Here is a 21089-nt window from a genome sequence, read left to right as displayed (position 1 = left end):
GTGGCCTTCAATCCGACGCAAGTGAACCAAATTGTGAGCCAACTGCCGGACCCGGAAAATAATCCTATGCTGTTCTACAGGAGACTCAGACAAATTCAACAGACATACTCAGCAGCATGGAAGGATTTGCAACTCATCACTAGCATCAAGGCGGGGGACAGTTTCTGGCCCACAATCCAGTCTGCCTCAGATGATACAAAAGTACCAAATCAGGTAACTTATGAATCAGGAGATGTGTTTTGCCGTCAAATGCAAGGGTGGGCCAGGCACAGGTTAACGGAATCTTCCACGAGTATTTCAGACTGCACCCAAGACACCACGGAATCAGTGGAGATGTTCTATGCCCTGATACAATCCCTTTTCAAAGACCAGGGGTTTGATGTTAAAGTCAAAATGCAACAGGTGTTGTTAGTGACCTCCTTTGTTAATGGTCTCAAGGAGCATATCAAGAAGAAGTTGGTGGAGGGAAGCCCAGAATATGTTCACATGGATCCCCGGAGGGTCCTCCTCATAGCTAAAGCTATTGAAAAACAACCAGCCCCCACCCCACAGGAGTCTACAAAGGTCGCCGTGTGCCAGGATATCAATACAATTATGTATGCCACACCAGCAGAGCGACGCCCCCCTCTCTACCCGCAACAGGCTTACCGTCCTCCTCAACGATCTTACGAGCCCAGACCCATACAAGCAAGACTTACAAGGAAATATCCTGACGCTCAGTGTCCCGGAAGGGCCAGTGGAGACCTCCTCTGTTATAGATGTGGGGAACCAGGGCACTTTAGGCGGCACTGCAGAACTCGTCCGGACAATCGACCCGATCCGCGACCTCAATGCGATTACCATAATCGCTCTCCGGAACGCCCTTACCGACAATAGGGAACCGGCAAGCCCGTGCCCACCATGGCCTCTGTTACTGCACAGTCTGGACCTATTTCTTCTGTTAGGATCCTGGTGGGAGGCCACTCTTTGCCTTTCCTAGTGGACACGGGTACAGCCAGGTCAGTCATAAGAACTAAGGATCTACCTGCTGACGGTTTCATATCTGAAAATTATATCTCCTGCGTTGGTGTAGACGTCAAGCCATCTCTTCTAGGCTCACCTACCCCGTACCTGTTGGGGCCCAACAAAAGATTCTCTCCAGATTTGTGGTTTCCAATACCTGTCCTCTCAACCTGTTGGGATTATCCACTACGAAGACTCTGGAATGTACCTTGATTTGGACACTCCTCTGTCCCAGGAAGAGACCTGTCAGATCAGGGCTATCCCCTTACTTCTACACCAACCCCCTCCCTCCCCCATTCCGGACTATTTCTACAATCAGACAATTCTTTCTCCAAATTTCTACAATTCTTTGTGGTCCACAGGCCCGGAAGATATAGGGAAATTACCTGTTCCACCTGTTCAAGTGTTCTTCAAAGAAGGTGTGCACATACCACGGCTCCCACAATATCCTTTGAAGGCTACACAAGAAGCTTCCTTGGGAGCCCAGATTCAGGGACTACTACGGAATGGCGCCCTTATCCTCTGCATATCTCCAGCCAATACACCCTCTTCCCTTTGAAGAAGAAAACTCAGAAAGGAGAGCCCGATAAATTTTGCATGGTCCAGGATCTGAGAGCAGTTAACGCTGCCACGGTACTAGAAACTCCAGTGGTCCCCAACCCGCATACTCTGCTGAGTAACATTCCGCCCGAATCTACACATCACGGTTATTGATTTGGCCAATGCTTTCTTCAGTGTCCCTCTACATCCTGATTGTCGGTATCTTTTTGCGTTCACCTACAGGGGAGCTCAGTACACTTGGACAGTTATGCCACAAGGAGCACAGAACTCACCGAATCACTTTTCTCAGGCCCTCTCCATGTGCCTGGATCCTTGGATACGAACTCACCCTGAAGCCACACTCCTCCAATACGTGGATGACCTACTCCTTTGTTGTCCGGACAAACAGACAAGTCATAATATTTCTCTATGCCTGCTCCAGTTTCTTGCGAAAATTAATTGTAAGGTTTCTCTGCAGAAGCTCCAGTGGTGTGCCACCAAAGTTGTTTTCCTAGGACACTGCATTTCCCATGGGGTGAAAAACCTTACTGAAGACCGGAAGTTTTCTATTCAAGATATTCCCCTCCCAAGGGGAGTGAAACAACTCCAAGCGTTCCTGGGTATGGTCCTCTACTGTAGACAGTGGATTCCCAATGCTTCTGCCCTTATGCAACCACTGTATGATGCCTTGAAGGATGTAGTCTGGAATTCACATCTACCTGTGGAAGCCGTGGATGCGGTACAAAGACTCAGAGAACTGATTGTCTCCGCGCCAGCCCTTGGCATCCCCGACTATCAACGACCGTTTTTCCTCTTTGTGTCAGAATACCACGGCCATGCTTCTGGAGTGTTAACCCAACAACATGGTGGGAAACACCGTCCCATTGGATATTACTCTTGTAAACTGGACTCTGTCTAACAAGCGGCCCCTGTATGTCTTAAAGCTGTGCTGGCCGCCAAGGAATTGCTGGATAAAACGTCTGACATTCTTCTAGGACATTCAGTTACGATATTGGCTCCACATGATCTCAAAGCCATCCTTGATCAAAGCCAACAAAAGCATCTCTCTTCACAGCGGCATATGAGACTCCAATGTTCTCTTCTTCTCCCAGAAAATGTGACCCTACAGCGATGCACGATCCTGAATCCAGCCACACTGCTTCCTCTCTCTCGGGGGGATTATACAGATGGGTTTTCTTCTCACACTCCTAACCCCCCACGAACACGACTGCCTCCAGGCGATGTAGCATGAAACATTGCAGTTGCCCACAGTGACTGAACAGATGATAGTCAATGCTGACCTTACCCTCTTCACTGATGGATCCAGATATGCGGATGAATGGGGGTCTTTCCACACTGGATATGCTGTGGTGTCCCCTACCAAGGTCATTACAGCCGGATCTCTTCCGCCGCACATATCAGCGCAAGAGGCGGAGCTGATAGCCCTAGCTGAAGCCTGCAGACATGTAGAAGGACGAACCGTCAATATCTATACTGACTCTAGATATGCATTCAGGGTGGCGCATGATTTTGGTCAGATATGGGCCATGTGTGGCTACAAGACAGCCACCGGATCTCCTATCAAGAATGCAGAGGCGGTGGAGAATTTACTGGAGGCCCTCCAGCTCCCCCTGCAAGTGGCAGTAATCAAAGTTAAAGCACATGGGAAAACCCATACGGCAGAAGCCCAAGGAAATCAGTTTGCGGATCAAGAGGCTAAGCAAGCAGCCATAGGACCTCGAGAGGAAGCAGGTGTGTACGTAATGACGAGGAGGGGTAAAAGGAAAGAGGATGAGCAGGAGAGGGAGAAAATGGACAATCCAGGAGTCAAGACCCTCCAGGAATTCCAAAAACAAGCCCCGACCCACGAGAGAGAAGAATGGCTCAGAACAGGGGCGATACAATCATTGCAGGATGAACTCTGGGGAAAAGGGAACAGAATATATCTACCCAGAGCACTTTATCCATCTACAGTACAATGGGCCCACAGAATAGTACACAGAGGGAAGAATCAGATGATTGCTGCCATAAACAAACTATACATAGCACCCGGAATTTCCATACCAGTTAAGCAATACACCCAAAGCTGTGAAATCTGCAATACCTGCAATCCAGGAAGAACTGAACCCACTCCAAAGAAACACTTGGCAAGACTATTGTACCCGTTTCAAAGGATACAGATAGACCCAGTGGCGAATTATCATATGGGCGATTCGGGCGGCCGCCCGGGGCCCGAGGCTCCCAGGGGGCCCATGGCAGCCCGAACCGCACATTATCTTACAAACCTATTCAGCGTGCTAGCGCTGCTAACTTCCGAAGATGAGGAGGGGAGGAGCAGGGAATTGGCCGGGAAAGGGGTAGGACACGCCTCTCTGACAAGTGCGGGCGCCGCTATGAGTAACAGAAAAGCGACGGACGGCTGTTCTGTTGCTCTAAAGCTGCAAGAGAAGACCCGGGCGGGCGTTCACCGGCGCTGAGGTTAGTCGGCTTATCCTCCTGCCCAACTGGTTCCCGACCGCTGGCTGTATTTTTACGGCCAGCGGTCAGGGACGGGTCCTTAAAACCCGAGCCATAGACTTTCTACGTCTCGGGTTTTAACTTGCTGCCCGCGCGATTCGGCAGCTGAATGTCGGGTCTCCGATGTCTTCTTACACAGCGTTCAATGAACGCTGTGTATAGGAATAGAGACAGCAGCAGCGGCGCTGTCTCTATTCCTTTCTGTGATCATGTGACTGGTCACATGATCGCCGGGTGCCGTTAGTGACAGACTGTTGCTGGGTCTAACTAGACCCAGCACAGCCCTATTAGTGACAATCGTCACTATGAGAGGGCTGATTTCCCCTGTAACTGGGGCTGCTGTGCAGCTCCAGTTACAGGGGAAAAGATGGTGTAAAAGAAAGAAAAAAAATATATAAAGTTCCCCAAAGGTCTTTTTTGACCTTTGAGGAACAGACCATAGTAATAAAAAATAATAAAGTAAAGTGCAAAAAAAAATTAAATAATAAATACACATAAAATACCCACCCCAAAAAAAAACGTTCCCCCTCCCGCCAAACATTGTTGTAACGCTAGCGCTGACCCAATTACCCTAATATAGACATGTAATATATTAAAATTTACGGTAAACAATGACGATTACAAATAAAAGGTCTATTTTAGGGTAAAACTATGTTATTACCAAAAAAAATAGCTGAAACGTAAAAAAGCTTATTTTTTTTACTATTATTTTCAAACTTTATGAATAAAAATTCTAAAATAGCAAAAAAGTGTGCATAAAAACGATAAAAAACGAAACCTGTATTGTCTACGGAAAAAACGTCGCAAAAATCACGTCGTTTTTATTTATTTTTTATAAAAATGTGTGTTTGGTGCAACTTTGTAATTACGTTTTATTAAAAAATATTTTCACTTTTTGAGATACAGCTGCTTTGTATCCTGTATCCGTCAGGTCAGCAAGACTGACGGGATCAGTGAAACGGGCCCTGCGCTAAATTATAATCTTAGATGTGATAGATTTAAGGTGGATCCTGCGTGTCACTGATCATGTCAGTCCTGCTGACCTGACGGATACAGGATACAAAGCAGCTGTATCTCAAAAAGTGAAAATATTTTTTAATAAAATCAATCAATCACACACATACTAATATATATATATATATAAAATTATGATATAAAGTTTTTAAATGTGTACATAACCTTGTGGCACTTTATACAAGGGGGAGCGCTGTGTGCCACTATATACAAGGGGGATATATACAAGGGGAGTGCTGTGTGGCACTATATACAAGGGGAGTGCTGTGTGGCACTATATACAAGGGGGAGCGCTGTGTGGCACTATATACAAGGGGGAGCGCTGTGTGGCACTATATACAAGGGGGGGCTGTGTAGTGCTATCCACAGTGGTATGTGTATGGCGCTCTTTATAGGGGGGGCTTTTTGGTGCTATTTACAAGAGGGGGAGGGCTGTGTGGCGCTCTCTACAGGGGGCTGTATGGCACTATCTATATGGGGCTGTGTGTAACACTCTCTACGGGGGGGATGTGTGATATATAGAGGGGGCTGTGTATGGCGATATCTATGGGGGTGTGTAATATCTACAGGGGCTGTGTGTGGCACTATGTACAGGGGGCTGTGTGTATGTGGTGTTTTACAGTGTGTGGTATTATTATATTCAGGCGCGCAGTGTTTGGTGCTATTATATTTAGGGGCACAGTATGTGGCACCATGATAACTTTATTTTCGTTTATAGGTGTGGAAATGTTGGAAAAGTGAGGAGACGTCTGAGTGGCAAATCCTGCAGAAATGAGTCATGGCCGGGAGAAGTCGTCATGAGCGCTGGACCGGATGGAGAAGAAAAGAGGAAAAAAACTACTAGAATCTGAGACGTCGTCACCTGTGAGTCACTAGATTTATAGAGAATCTGTCACCTCTCCTGACATGTTTATTATAGGAATCCTTGTATTTCACAAAAAGTCTTTCTGCAGTCCAGGACTGACAGACAATTCCCCTTGTCAGGAGGTTGTGTCCCTGCACAGTGTGATACTGTCAGTATGTAGGGACACCGCGCTGTGACAAGGGAAATCGTAACACTGTTAATGCTTGCCCAAAAAGGTAGTGTTAAAAATAGTTACGGCAGGGCGGCGGTGAGGAAGGGGGGCCCAAGTTTGGGTAACAGCCCAGGGCCCATGGTCTACTTAATCCGCCACTGGATAGACCATATGCAATTACTAAAGAATGGAAGGTATGAATATGTCCTGGTGGTGGTGGACATGTTCTCAGGATGGCCTGAAGCTTACCCAGTGTCCAACATGATAGCAAGAACCACGGTGAAACGACTGCTGACAGAGTTAGTCTGCAGATTCGGTATCCCTGAAGTCATAGAAAGTGATCAGGGACCAGAATTTATTGCAGATGTGACCAGAGACATTTAGGAGATGGTGGATGCAGATCTCGGACTACACACCCCGTACCACCCTCAAAGCAGTGGCAAAGTGGAAAGGATGAACGGTGCTCTGAAAAGTAAAATTCTTAAAGCCACTGTCCCTGCCATGACCCGAAGTATTGCACTGCAAGAGGGTCTCTTCCAAAGAATGACTATCACCATGTACATCCTTATCCTTTTTCATGTTATTGCACAGAGTGTTTTGGGGGGACATGTAGCAATCACCCAGGCTGATGGGGTGACCACCTTTTGGTATAATTCTTCTAGTACACATGTAGCTACATACCAGTTTGAATTTGAGTCTGTAACATCCTTCAAAAACAAACATGGTTGTATCAAACAAACATGCGGATATTGGAATGCTTATCACCTGTGTGATCGAGGCACTCAATATATATGTGTAACAGACAATTATTACGGCAATCGTTGTACGTCCTGGGAGGCGGTGGGCTGGACAGAGTGCCTTAGAAAAGAAAGACATTAATGGGAAGTCACTTCTAACTAGAATGACGTTATCAAGGAAAGCATGTGGTATGTCAGGATTAGGCTTAATCCTCACCATAGAAAACCCTAGTATAACAGACCAAGACACATACATATTAGGGACCTATGGGAAAGTAAACAGAGAAATGGGAAAATTCAAACTAAAAGATATGGTAGACTCCCGAGAATGGAGAAAGTTGAACCCCGAGAGACTGATAAAAATGTTGCTATCCAAAATACAGATGCATAAAAATATGATGGCCATGGCTGACCCAGGATTGGAAGACACTATGGCCGTAGAAACCGGATTTGGGGACCATAATGTCTGGTTAGAGTGGGTAAAATACATGACACGGAAAGTGAATAAGTCCAACTTCTATGTGTGTGCAGGAGCCCGGCCACACCTAGGGATAGTACCACTTAATATTCCTGACGATGCTGAAGAATGTTTCCTAAGCCTATACACCAATGTAACATTAGACCACACAGTATGCAAGTCCTGGAAAAAGGCATACCCCATAGTCACCACGACACCCAAACAAGCCCAGGGACATATAATTTACAAAGGCAACTACACATGTTACACCAATACAGAAGGGAATAGCCGGTTCCTAGGGAACTTTCCGGAAGGGTACTGTTCAAAGTACAGCTCGTTAAATGCATCTATCACTCAGAATCAGGTGCAGTTTTTGGGCGATATATACTGGATATGTGGGGATATGAAAATCAGAACCAGACTTGAGGGGCAATGGAAAGGAGAGTGTGCATTGGCTAAAGCAATTATGCCTTTCCACATTCTTGGCGAAGGTTCAGATGAAGAACCAATAAAAGGATCTTACCACTGCAGAAAGAGGGAAGCATCCCCAAGGGGAAGCTTCGATCCACATGTGTATATAGATACGATTGGTGTCCCGAGGGGGGTGCCAGACAAGTTCAAGGCCAGAGATCAGGTGAAGGCAGGATTTGAGTCTCTTATCCCAATTATTACCGTTAATAAAAATGTAGACTGGATTAATTATATATATATTACAACCAGCAGTGGTTTGTAAATTATACCCGAGATGCTTTACAAGGGTTAGCCGACCAACTAGGGCCTACCTCAACTATGACATTCCAGAATAGAATGGCTCTTAATATGACATTGGCTGAAAAAGGTGGGGTATGCCGAATGATAGGGACAACCTGTTGTACGTATATCCCCGACAACACCGGGCCCAAAGGGAAAGTCACAATGGCCATACATATGTTGGAGAGCTTATCTCAGGAGTTGAAAAGGAACTCAGATATTACCGACGCATGGGACCAGTATTTTTCATGGATGACTCGATGGCAGAAAATATTAGCGCAAATAGGAGTAGTGATAGTGGTCTTTTTAATACTATTCTCTGTCCTTGTGTGCTGTGTTTTCCCTTGTATCAAGAAAATGATGACGAAAGCTGTAGAACAGACTGTGCCCACTATGTTTACACAAATAGACGAGGTGACACCGACAGTCCCTTTAAAGACAACCATCCTGTATACTGAGGAGAATTGGGACAGTTAGGACCACTCCGAAACCTTGGAAGTCCAGGTACAAAGGGGGGTTACTCATAAGGAGTAGCTCGTCTCAAGCTGGTGAAGAAATCCAAAACCCCTACCCGCCTGGTTCGAGTGGTAAGTAGTAGGTTACTAGGCAAGACTCAGGAATAGAGTAATAATATTTTTAGGGGGGACTGTCAGGGATCATTACAATGTATATTGTTTGCAACAATATTATCCTTACATATATATATATATATATATATATATATATATTGTGAGACAGTAACAGGTAAAGTCATTGAGGGAAGGTATATTTCCCCTAGAATCCTGTCCATGTATCCTAGGCTCCAGGGAATGAGTAGTTCTTGCAATAGAAAGCTCTAGTTTTCAAATCTCGGCTTAAGGAAAAGCCGGAAAAAGGGCCTGGAGTTGGATTGGAGAAAAGCAGGGCGGGTTCCCCAATCCCTAGTCCATCTCTGTTTGTAGGACAAGGCTGCTGCTCAATTAGCTGCACCTGTAGCCTGTGTATAAAAAGGTGCAGACACAGTGTGTGGGAGTCTCACCCCTGACTCAGACTGGAGACTAATAAGGCTGGAGTAGCCTGTATGCTATGTGAGTAAAGACCTGTGTTACTTTGTGTCCAGTGCCTGGTAGGAAGGCACTTGGTATAGTTAGATAATCTTGTTTAGTTAGTGCTCAGACGAGCAGGATTTATTTTGTATTTTGCCTTGTTGTACAAGAGGCTGTTTCTTTGACAAGAATAAAAACACAGGCAAAGCCCTGTTATGACTTTTAATGCACGGTGTCCCTGTCTCTGGCTACAAAGAAACCACTGTACCAACCTCTCCTGATGCTAAACCCTCACAATATATATATATATATATATATATATATATATATATATATATATCAGTGTATTTCACAAAGATGGATTGGATCTATGGAACATAAAGGAGCCTGCATGACGGACACGCCTATGGAGACACCGCCCCTGGAATGCAAGAAGAGTGTACAGAAGAACTTACATCTGAGGAGCCAATGGGGCTTAAGCACGTCCCACCTTCCTCCAGAGAAGATTTATTTGTGTTTCTTTGTTCAATAAAAAGTTCAGTTCACTTCCTACCTCACTGAGGGAGGATCTATACCAACTTGTCTCGTGGTATATTTTTTCCATGCATGCCCTCAGTTCCAATTTACAGAGCTGGCTATTCGGTGTGGAATAACAGGGAGAAGGATGTTTAACCCTGTCACTTTCATCCTCCAACACAAAGCCGCATCTGTCAAATTGCTGCACAATACCAGTCTTTCTAGTGGGTCGAATATTTGTCGTCCCCGGATCCGGCAGCAGCTCTCTCCAAATCCATTCTAGACGGACCCTCTTTTTTTTAGGCCCTTTCGGATCACCTCTTTTATGATCGTGGTCTCTCTTTTTGATTAGTCAAAGGGCGGCCACCTCGGCCTCTACCCTTACTCATGTCTCCTTCAGGCTGACCTGCTCAGGCTTCACTTCAGTAATTTACACCTCTTGGTGCATCAGCCGTGAGTCCATTTCAGTCAGCAGTTGATCCTGCGACATACTCTGCTCACACCACTAAGTGTAACAATTCTAATTCTAATAAAATTATTACAGTCTACAATCAGGGGTAAAATTTCTGGCCCCTATATCAGTATGGACACGGTAGGCATTGACAACATTTAGGTTTACTTCTTTGCAGCGAATTCAGTCTCTAACAATGAAGAACTAATATATATATATATATATATATATATATATATATATATATATATATATATATATATTGATTGATTGGCAGTGATGAATTCCCCCATTTTCAATGCTTGTGTAGTGTCCATGACCATGGACCACCGGGTTTACTCACCCCCCAACGGCCGCAGCCATGGATCTGTGCGCGCAACCTACGGGACACAGCGGACCGGATTGGAAGTGAGCGCTGGCGTTTCCTGGGAAGGAGATGCGAGCCAGCGCTCACTTCCAATCCGGTCCGCTGTGTCCCGTAGGTTGCGCGCGCACGCTCGTGGCTGGCCTTAAAGGGCCAGCGCGCGAACATGTGGAAATCATCCTCATCAACTGACCATGATTTCCTGGCCTATAAGAAGGCCCCAGCCCTTCTGATCCTTGCCTGAGCGTTGTTAGTGTATTTCATGTCAGTCTTGCAAATGGTACCTTAGTGTTTTCCCGTTCCTGTTGTTACCCATGCCCTGCTACCTGTATCCTGTATCCCATGCTGTGTTCTTATTCCTGAGCCTATTAGTGTTGGAGTCGTGTCCTACTGCACCTGCTGTCGTTTGCCATATCCAGTGTCGTTTGCCATATCCAGTGTCGTTTGCCATGTCTAGTGTCGTCTGCCACGTCCAGTGTCGTCTGCCACGTCCAGTGTCGTCTGCCACGTCCAGTGTCGTCTGCCACGTCCAGTGTCGTCTACCACTTACAGTGTTATCTGCAACGTCTGGCGCAACCTGCTGCACCCACCTTCAACCTTGCTGAAGCCTCGACAGCTGTCTGGACTATTTCAGGTACCCTTGTGTTAGGAACTGCTATAGACTCTTGTATAGACTGTGACTAGGCCAGCTGCCTCTCCGCTACAGCGAAGTGGCCTAGTGGGTCCACATACCCTGTGATCGTGACAGTACGCACAGGCTATGGAATTTGCTGGCCAGCCCAAGACCGCAATTCAAAAGATACAGATGGAGATGCATGACCTACGCACACATCAGGATCAACTCCTTGAGGCTGTAAATTCTATCATGGCCTGTCTGGACCAACTCACTGTTCCACCTCCGGTTCCTCTTCCAGGGGCTGTTGCTGTCCAACTGCCCGTTGCTCTCCCTGTTTGTTCCGGATCCACATTTCCACTGCCTCTTCCTCCTCGCTATGACGGTGATCCCAGAGCCTATAGAGGGTTCATCAATCAATGCATGGTTCATTTTAGGCTACGGGGTCATCTCTTTTACTCCGAGGAGGCCAAAGTAGCATTTATTATCTCCTACCTCGCTGACAAGGCCCTCGCATGGGCAAACCAAATCTTGGAACAACAAGGACCTGTATACTCTGACCTAGCCTTGTTCCTGCAGTCTTTCCATGCCGCGTTCGAGGAGCCGGGCCGAACATCTTCTGCCACAGCCACTCTGTTGACCCTCAAGCAAGAAGATTCCACAGTGGGAGAGTATCCTATCTCCTTCCGTACCCTGGCAGCAGAGTTGACATGGAACAATGAAGCAATGGTGGCAACCTTTTTGCAGGGACTGTCATCGCACATCAAGGATGAACTTGCAGCCCGCGACCTTCCTTCTACCTTGTATGAAATTAAACGGTTAGCCACTCGGGTTAACATGAGGATCAGGGAGCGCAATCAGGAGGTTCGACAAAAGAGCCGGGGTGACAGACCAGCACCCTCGGTCCAGAGACCACTATTGCCTTCCCCTAGTGCACTACCTGAAGAACCCATGCAGGTAGACAGAGTCCAGTTGTCCGAACAAGAGAAGCAGCGCAGACGCTCCTCTGGATTATGTATGTATTGTGGCCTTAAGGGTCATTTTGTGCGCCAATGTCCACAGAAACCGGCAAACTCCAGGGTTGGTTGGAGAGGTAACTCTAGGTGGGACGTCTCCAAACGTCAAAACTTCTTCCAAATTATCGATTCCTGTGGTTATCGTCTCCGGAGAGACGTCACCAGTTGCGTAGCTACCGCTGTAGCGGCTGCTACGTGGCCCACAGCATGAGCACAGCACGGCCCCCCCATGGCCGCAGACTCCGCTAGCAGCCGCTATGGCTGCTACAGCGCGACGCCACTGAAGGGGTTGTACCTACAAAAGACATTAATCCCCTATCCATAGGACAGGGGATATATGTGGGATTGCTGGGACGCCCAGCGATAAGGAGAACGGGGGGCCGAAAGTCCCCCGAAGTTCTCCATGACAAACCTCGGACTTCCGGGATCGGCCGGCAGCTCAATAGAAATTAATTGTGCACCGGTCGTGCTTGTGCGCATGCGTGGCCAGCGCTTCTTTAATTTTTATTGAACTACGCAGACCCCGGAAGTCCGAGGTTTCTCATGGAGAACTTCGGGGGACTTTTGGCCCCCCGTTCTCCTTAACGCTGCCAGCAATCACACATGTATCTCCAATCCTGTGGGTAGGGGATACCTCTCTATTGTAGGACAAACTATAGGCCGTTTGTTTTTGGGGGCTGTATGGCGTTCTCTACAGGGGGAGGGCTGTATGGCGTTCTCTACAGGGGGAGGGCTGTATGGCGTTCTCTACAGGGGGAGGGCTGTATGGCGTTCTCTACAGGGGAGGGCTGTATGGCGTTCTCTACAGGGGGAGGGCTGTATGGCGTTCTCTACAGGGGGAGGGCTGTATGGCGTTCTCTACAGGGGGAGGGCTGTATGGCGTTCTCTACAGGCGGAGGGCTGTATGGCGTTCGCTACAGGTGGAGGGCTGTATGGCGTTCTCTACAGGCGGAGGGCTGTATGGCGTTCTCTACAGGTGGAGGGCTGTATGGCGTTCTCTACAGGCGGAGGGCTGTATGGCGTTCTCTACAGGCGGAGGGCTGTATGGCGTTCTCTACAGGCGGAGGGCTGTATGGCGTTCTCTACAGGCGGAGGGCTGTATGGCGTTCTCTACAGGCGGAGGGCTGTATGGCGTTCTCTACAGGCGGAGGGCTGTAAGGCGTTATCTACAGGGGTGCTGTGTGGCGGAATCTATAGGGAGGCACTATCTACAAGGGGGGGTGTGATACCCAGGGGAGGGGGCCCCAGTCAAAAGTTTGCTATGGGGCCCAGCCTTTCCTAGTTACGCCCCTGGACGTCACATCCCTCCTCTGCCTATCTGGACTCCGGAGCAGCTGCTAATTTCATCCAGCAGGATCTAGTGGATCACTTTCATCTACCCACAGTTCTTCTAGAGAGACCTCTGGCTGTTGCGTCTGTAAATGGTCTACCATTGTCCGATCCAATTGTGTTCATCACGGAACCATTAACACTACAAGTCAGAGCTCTTCACTCGGAACAGATCGCCTTCCTTGCATTACCCAAAGTGTCCTACTGCACCTGCTGTCGTCTGCCACGTCCAGTGTTGTCTGCCACGTCCAGTGTCGTCTGCCACTTCCAGTGTTATCCACCACATCTGGCGCAACCTGTTCCACCCACCTCCATCCGTGCTGAACCCTCAGCCACTGTCTGGACTATTTCAGGTACCCTTGTGTTACGAACTGCTATAGACTCTTGTATAGACTGTGACTAGACCAGCTGCCTCTCCGCTATGGCGGAGCAGCCTAGTGGGTCCACATACCTGGTGATCGTGACAGCTTGCATACACAGTAGGCCCAGACTTCTCACAATATGGGGCTCGGGAATGACATTCCCCGAATCCATAATTCCATTATACAAGGAGGTCACATTTTAAATCAAAATTGCCGTGCTAAATACCACCGATCACACCAAAACACACCAAAATACACAGACACAATTTGGAAAAAGGTCTCACCCCACTTAAAAACTGAAAGGCACTTAACAGCTCCGTGTGGCATCACCATATGATCCGCGGCTGCGTGCTTTTCGCGCAGCCACCATCATGGTGAAACTCTGTTTGTATGTGTGTAAACAGAAAAGCACGTGGTGCTTTTCTGTTTTCATTCATACTTTTGACTGCTGTTGCGCGAATCACGCGCGTCCCACGGAAGTGTTTCCGTGTGCCATGCGTGGTTTTCACGCACCCATTGACTTCTATGTATGCGTGATGCGCGAAATACGCACAAAGAACATACATGTCATGAGTTTTACGCAGCGGACTCACGCTGCGTAAAAATCAGACTGTCTGCACGGCCCCATAGAGTAATATAGGTCCGTGCAAGGCGCGTGAAAATCACGCGCGTTGCACGGACGTATATCACGTTCGTCTGAATAAGCCCTTACAGCACAATACAGTAGATTTTATTGGTGCTGTAGGTTGGTTTCATTACACCAATGGAGGGTTCTCGTGTTACATTTTGAATACAAGCAGTTAAACACATGTTGTGTGATAGGAGAAAAGTTACCAATAGACTGAGCTGCATTTAGTTTTTGTTAGCCAATACGTTGTCATTTTTGTTTTTTGCACCCCGCCTTCCAAACAGCCATAACTTTTTTTTAACTAAAAAAAAATTCTTTGTGGGGTAAAAGGGGCAAAAAACTAAAATTACACCATTGTTTTTTGGGTTTCGTTTTTAGAGCATTCAACGTGTGGTAAAAACAATGTTGACTTTATTCTACGGGTTCACATGATTGCGACAATGCCAAATATATATAATTTTTTTTATGCTCATACCATTTTTACAAAGAAAAAAACTATTTGTTAAAAAAAATAGTTTTGTTCGCCACATTCTAAGAGCCGTAATTTTTTTTTATGTTTTCATTGATTGAGCGGTATGAGGGCTTATTTTTTTGTTGGGTGAGCTGTAGTTTTTATTGGTACAATTTTGGGATACATGCAACTTTTCAGCACTTTTTATAAAAAATTTGGGGGAGCTAAGGTGAAAACAGAAATTCTGACTTTCCAAATTTTTGTTTTTGACAGTGTTCACTGTGCGGGATAAATAATGTTATATTGTAAGGGTATGTTCACACACCGTGGCGTAACTACCGCCGTAGCACCAGTAGCGGCTGCTACGGGGCCCGCGGCATGAGGGGGCCCGTGTCGCCCGCCGGCACGGGCCCCCACCATGGCCGGAGGCTCCGCTAGCAGCCGCTATGGCTGCTACAGCGGGACGCCACTGAACACTACGGCAGAGCAGGGAGGTATCTCCCCGCTCTGCCATTAACTGGTTCCCGACCGCTGGCTGTATTTTTACGGCCAGCGGTCAGGGTCCTTAAAACCCGAGCCATAGACTTTCTACGGCTCAGGTTTTAACTTGCTGCCCGCGCGATCGGGCAGCTGAATGTCGGGTCTCCGGCTGTCAGAGACTGCCGGGGACCCTGAGGAGAGGATAGAAGCTTTCGCTGCTTCTGTCTTCTCTGATCACTTGTACACAGCGCTGAATGCGCGCTGTGTACAGGAATAGAGACAGCAGCAGCGGCGCTGTCTCTATTCCTCCCGGTGATCATGTGACTGGTCACATGATCGCCGGGTGCCGTTAGTGGCAGGCTGCTGCTGGGTCTTACTAGACCCAGCACAGCCCTACTAGTGACAATCGTCATTATGAGAGGGCTGATTTCCCCTGTAACTGGGGCTGCTGTGCAGCTCCAGTTACAGTGGAAAAACATGGTGTAAAAGAAAGAAAAAATATATATAAAGTTCCCCAAAGGTCTTCTTTGACCTTTGGGGGACAGACCATAGTAATAAAAAAATAATAAAGTAAAGTGCAAAAAAAATGTAAATAATAAATACACATAAAATACCCACCCCCCCCCAAAAAAAAACGTGTCCCCAAGCCCCCCCCCCCGCCAATCATTGTTGTAACGCTAGCGCTGACCCAATTACCCTAATATAGACATGTAATATATAAAAATTTATGGTACACAATGACTATCACAAATAAAAGGTCTATTTTAGGGTAAAACTATGTTATTACCAAAAAAAAATAGCTAAAATGTAAAAAAGCTTATTTTTTTTACTATTATTTTCAAACTTTATGAATAAAAATTCTAAAATAGCAAAAAAGGTGTGTATAAGAACGATAAAAAAAGAAACCTGCATTGTCTACGGAAAAAACGTCACAAAAATCACGTAGTTAGCCTAGCAAATAAAAAAGTTAGAGCCATTTAACTAACACGTGCTAAAAATGGCTAAACGGTGTCTGGTCCTGAAGGCGCAAAATAGAGCAAAAGACATGTATCCCCTCTCCACAGGATCTCCACAGGACAGGGGATACATGTGTGATCGCTGCCAGCGATAGGGAGAACGGGGGACTGAAAGTCCCCTGAAGTTCTCCATCACAAACCTCGGACTTCCGGGGTCTGTGTCGGCAGCTCCCTAGAAATGAATGGAGTGCCGGTCGTGCTTGTGCGCATGCGTGACCAGCGCTCCTTTCATTTTTATTGAGCTGCACAGACGCCGGAAGTCAGAGGTTAGTCATGGAGAGCTTGGGGGACTTTCGGTCCCCCGTTCTCCCTATCGCTGCCAGCGATCACTCATGTATCCCCTGTCCTGTGGAGATCCTATGGAGAGGGGATACATGTATTTTGTAGGACACACTGTAGGTCACATTTTTTTGGGAGGGGGGACGCTGTATGGCGTTCCCTACAGGGGGGGGGGGCGCTGTATGGCGTTCCCTACAGGGGGGGCTGTATGGCGTTCTCTGCAGGGGGGCTGTATGGCGTTCTCTGCAGGGGGGCTGTATGGCGTTCTCTGCAGGGGGGCTGTATGGCGTTATCTACAGGGGGCTGTATGGCGTTCTCTACAGGGGGATGTATGGCGCTATCTACAGATGGGGGGCTGTATAGTGTTATCTACAGGGGGGGCTGTAAAAAAGGCACTATCTGCAAGGGGGGAGGGTTGTGTGACACCCAGGGGAGGGGGGGCCCCAGTCAAAAGTTTGCTATGGGGCCCAGTCTTTCCTAGTTACGCCGCTGTTCACACGGCTTATTTTCGGGCCGAAAGATCGGAAGCCGAACGCTTCCAAACATCTGCCCATTGATTTCAATGGGAAAAACGGCGTTCTGTTCCGACGGGGCGTTTTTTTTACGCGGCCGGTTTGAAAAACTGCCACGTAAAAAAACGCCTGCGAAAAAGAAGTACATTTCACTTCTTGAGCCGTTTTTTGGAGCCGTTTCGGAATAGAAAGCCGTTTTTCCCATTGAAATTAATGGGCAGATGTTTGGAGGCGTTCTGCTTCCAATTTTTCACCCATTTTTCGGAAGTTTACACCCCGAAAAATGGCTGAAAATAAGCCATGTGAACAGTAAAGGGATCCTACTCCTATGGCTGGAGTTCTCATTCATGAAGAGGGAGTTTGTGCAATAGTCTCCATTCAATACAAATATAAATGTAATGTAACTCTATAACTCTATGCGCTATAAGCACTGATATGTGTTCCCATGCAAGCATTGACTTTGCATGATGCTTGTTCAATAATATAAATTTATTTCAGGTTCTTGTGTGTTTATTACTAAAAGCATTGAATTATAACTGGCCAAATCAAAAGCAAGTCCAATCACTATTCAAGCTAGCCTATGCGTCGTTGCAAATGGCATATGAACTGCCTGAAGACTCGGCACCACAGGAAGCATCACAAACCTTGAACTTGGATTGTTGGGGAAAGTTGCAACAGGGAACAGTTAAATTAATGATGATGCCCATCTGACAATTATCATCCGAACTTCTGTGGCGAAGGTGGTGGGGCACATATTAAAACCACCTTCTTGGGCACCAACAATTTCTCCCCCCTGGGTTGACTGGTTTAGAAAAATTATTTTGCAATACTTTATCATGTAGTTCTAAGTTTACACCAAGCACCTCTGTAAATTCAACCCTTGCTACCGAGTTCCTCCACAGATTGCAGCCAGGGTTGTCAACTGTCTGTAAATTCCTGGACAGTACATAAAAAATAAAGGCCTTTTTACAGTGTCCGTTAAAAAAAATGTCTGTGAGTTCTGTAAAGTTCGAGGAGCTGTACAGATTTTTCGGATTATAATTATTATCATTTTAGAGGTCACAGTACATTCTGCTAATGTTTTCAGATTAGTATTCTAAACTATAGACAAACACTATATGGACAAAAGTATTGGTATACACCCCTTAGTCATTGAATTCAAACGTTTACTTTAGTCGCACTGGTGTATAAAATCCTAGCCATGCAGTCTGCCTTTATAAACATTTGTGAATTAGGGCCTGTTCACATCACTGTTCGCTTTCCGTTCCGGGGTTACGTTGGAGGTTTCTGTCGGGTGACCCCGCAACGGAAGGTCAAACTGAAACCACAGCTTCCGTTTCCGTCACTATTGGTATCAATGGTGACGGAAACATTGCTAATGGTTTCCGTTCGTCACCATTCCGTCAGTTTTCTGTTTTTCCGACAAGATCAATAGCGCAGGTGACTCCGCTATTGATTCCGTCTTTAAAACGGAAACCTGCCGGAATGGTGACGAACGGAAATCATTAGCAATGTTTGATACCAATAGTGACGGAAACGGAAGCTGTGGTTTCAGTTTGACTTTCCATTGCGGCGCTCATCCGACGGAAACCTCCGACGGAACACCGAAACGGAAAGCAAACGCTGATGTGAACAGGCCCTAAGTGGATGACTCTAAAGAGCTCAGTAAATTCCAGCGTGGTAGTGTAATGGGATGCCACCGTTACGAAAAAATCAGTTCATACGATTTCTTCCCTCCTAGATATTTTGCAATCAACTGTGAATGGTATTATTGGAACTCAGCTACAAAGTGGCAGGCCACGTTAAGTTACAGAGCGGGGCCGTCAAGTGCTGAGGCACATAGTGCATAAAAATCAGCAACGCTCTGCTGACTAAATAACTGAGTTCCAAACCTCATCTAGCATTGACATCTGCACAAAAACTGTGCGCAAGGAGTTTCATGGCATAACTTACCAGGGCCGAGTAGCTGTATGCAAGCATTACATCACCAAGTACAATGCCAAGCGTCAGATGGAGTGGTGTAAAGCACGCCACCACTGCACACTGGAGCAGTGGAAACGTGTTCTGCAACAAATCACGCTTCTCTATCTGGCAGTCTGATGGATGGATCTGGATTTGGTGAATGCCAGGAGAACGCTACCTGTCTGACTGCATTGTGCTAACTGTAACGTTTAGCTGAGGAGGGATAATGCTATGAGGTTGTTTTTCAGGTGTTAGCCTAGACCTCTTAGTTCCAGTGAAGGAAAATCCTCTTAGTTCAAGTGAAGGAAAATCTTAATGCTTCAATACACCAAGACCAGGGGAGTAACTAGGAAAGACTGGGCCCCATAGCAAACTTTTGACTGCCCCCCCCCTCCCCTGGGTGTCACACAACCCCCCCCCCTTGTAGATAGTGCCTTTTTTACAGCCCTCCCTGTAGATAACGCCATACAGCCCCCTCTGTAGATAGCACCATACAGCCCCCTCTGTAGATAGCGCCATACAGTCCCCCCTGTAGATAACGCCATACAGCCCCCTCTGTAGATATCTACAAAGGGGGCTGCATGGCGTTAACTACAGGGGGGGCTGTATGGCGCTATCTACAGAGGGGGCTGTATAGCGTTATCTACAGGGGGGCTGTATGCCGCTATCTACAGTGGGGGCTGTATGGCGTTCTCTACAGGGGGGACTGTATGGCGTTATCTACAGGGGGTCTGTATGGCGTTCTGTACAGGGGGGGTCTGTAGGGAACAGCATACAGGCCCCCCTGTAGGGAACGCCATACAGCCCCCCCCCTGTAGGGAACGCCATACAGCCCCCCCTGTAGGGAACGCCATACAGCCCCCCCCCTGTAGGGAACGCCATACAGCCCCCCCCTGTAGGGAACACCATACAGCCCCCCCTGTAGGGAACGCCATACAGTCCCCCCTGTAGGGAACACCATACAGCCCCTCCCCCTGTAGGGAACGCAATACAGCCACCCCTGTAGGGAACGCTATACAGGCCCCCCCCCTGTAGGGAACGCCATACAGCGTCCCCAACCACCCCAAAAAATTCGACCTACAGTGTGAAAAGACAAAAGACATGTATCCCCTATCCACAGGATAGGGGATACATGTGTGATCGCTGGCAGCGATAGGGTGAACGGGGGACCGAAAGTCCCCCAAGTTCTCCATGACTAACCTCTGACTTCCGGCGTCTGCGCAGCTCAATAAAAATGAAAGGAGCGCTGGTCACGCATGCGCACAAGCGCGACCGGCGCTCCATTCACTTCTACGGAGCTGCCGACACAGACCCCGGAAGTCCGAGGTTTGTGATGGAGAACGTCAGGGGACTTTCAGTCCCCCGTTCTCCCTATCGCTGGCAGCGATCACACATGTATCCCCTATCCTGTGGATAGGGGATACATGTGTTTTGTTTAATGGCAGAGCGGGGAGATACCTCCATGCTCTGCCGTAGTGTTCAGTGGCGTCCCGCTGTAGCAGCCATAGCGACTGCTAGCGGAGCCTCTGGCCATGGTAGGGGCCCGTGCCGGCGGGCGACATGGGCCCCCTCATGCCGCGGGCCCCGTAGCAGCCGCTACGGCTGCTATAGCGGTAGTTACGCCACTGACCAAGACATTTGGACAATTGTATGCTTCCAACTTTGTGGGAGCAGTTTGGGTAAGGCCCTTTTCTGTTCCAGCATTTACTATGCCCCAGTGCACAAAGCAATGTCCATAAAGACATGGTTGGGCGAGATTGGTGTGGAAGAACTTGACTTGTCCGCACAGAGCCCTGACCTTAACCCCATCAAACACCTTTTGGGATTAACTAGAATGGTGATTGTGAGCCAGGCCGTTTTGTCAGTGTCTGTCCTCACAAATGCTCTTCTCCATGAATGGGAAAGAATTCACTCACACACACTCCAAAATCTTGTAGAAAGTCTTCCCAGAAGAGTGGAAGCTGTTTGAGCTGCAAAGGGGGGACCAACTCAATATTAATGGATTTATAATGGGATGTTATAAAACCTCCTGTACATGTAATGTAGAGGTAT

At 47.4% G+C, this 21089-nt stretch overlaps 1 protein-coding gene across 1 annotated transcript; it reads left to right on the top strand.

Moving 5' to 3' along the window:
* The first annotated feature begins 2825 nt into the window (after positions 1 to 2825).
* Positions 2826 to 19353, top strand: LOC142760554 (ribonuclease H-like). Its single transcript, XM_075863746.1, has 2 exons — positions 2826 to 3294; positions 19286 to 19353. The coding sequence occupies exons 1-2, from the start codon at positions 2826 to 2828 to the stop codon at positions 19351 to 19353; spliced, it is 537 nt and encodes a 178-aa protein (XP_075719861.1).
* The last annotated feature ends 1736 nt before the right edge of the window (positions 19354 to 21089 follow it).

This window comes from Rhinoderma darwinii, chromosome 4 (genome assembly GCF_050947455.1).
Source record: "Rhinoderma darwinii isolate aRhiDar2 chromosome 4, aRhiDar2.hap1, whole genome shotgun sequence".
NCBI lineage: Eukaryota > Metazoa > Chordata > Amphibia > Anura > Rhinodermatidae > Rhinoderma > Rhinoderma darwinii.
Note: the sequence above shows the minus strand (reverse complement) of the source record. Positions and strands in the feature narration are given on the sequence as shown.

Coding starts and splice junctions, on each gene's coding strand:
- LOC142760554 (XM_075863746.1), top strand. CDS start 2,826: ATGATAGTCAATGCTGACCTTACCCTCTTCACTGATGGATCCAGATAT. Junction 3,295..19,285: donor AGGACCTCGAGAGGAAGCAG/GTGTGTACGTAA, acceptor GTTGTTTTTCAG/GTGTTAGCCTAGACCTCTTA.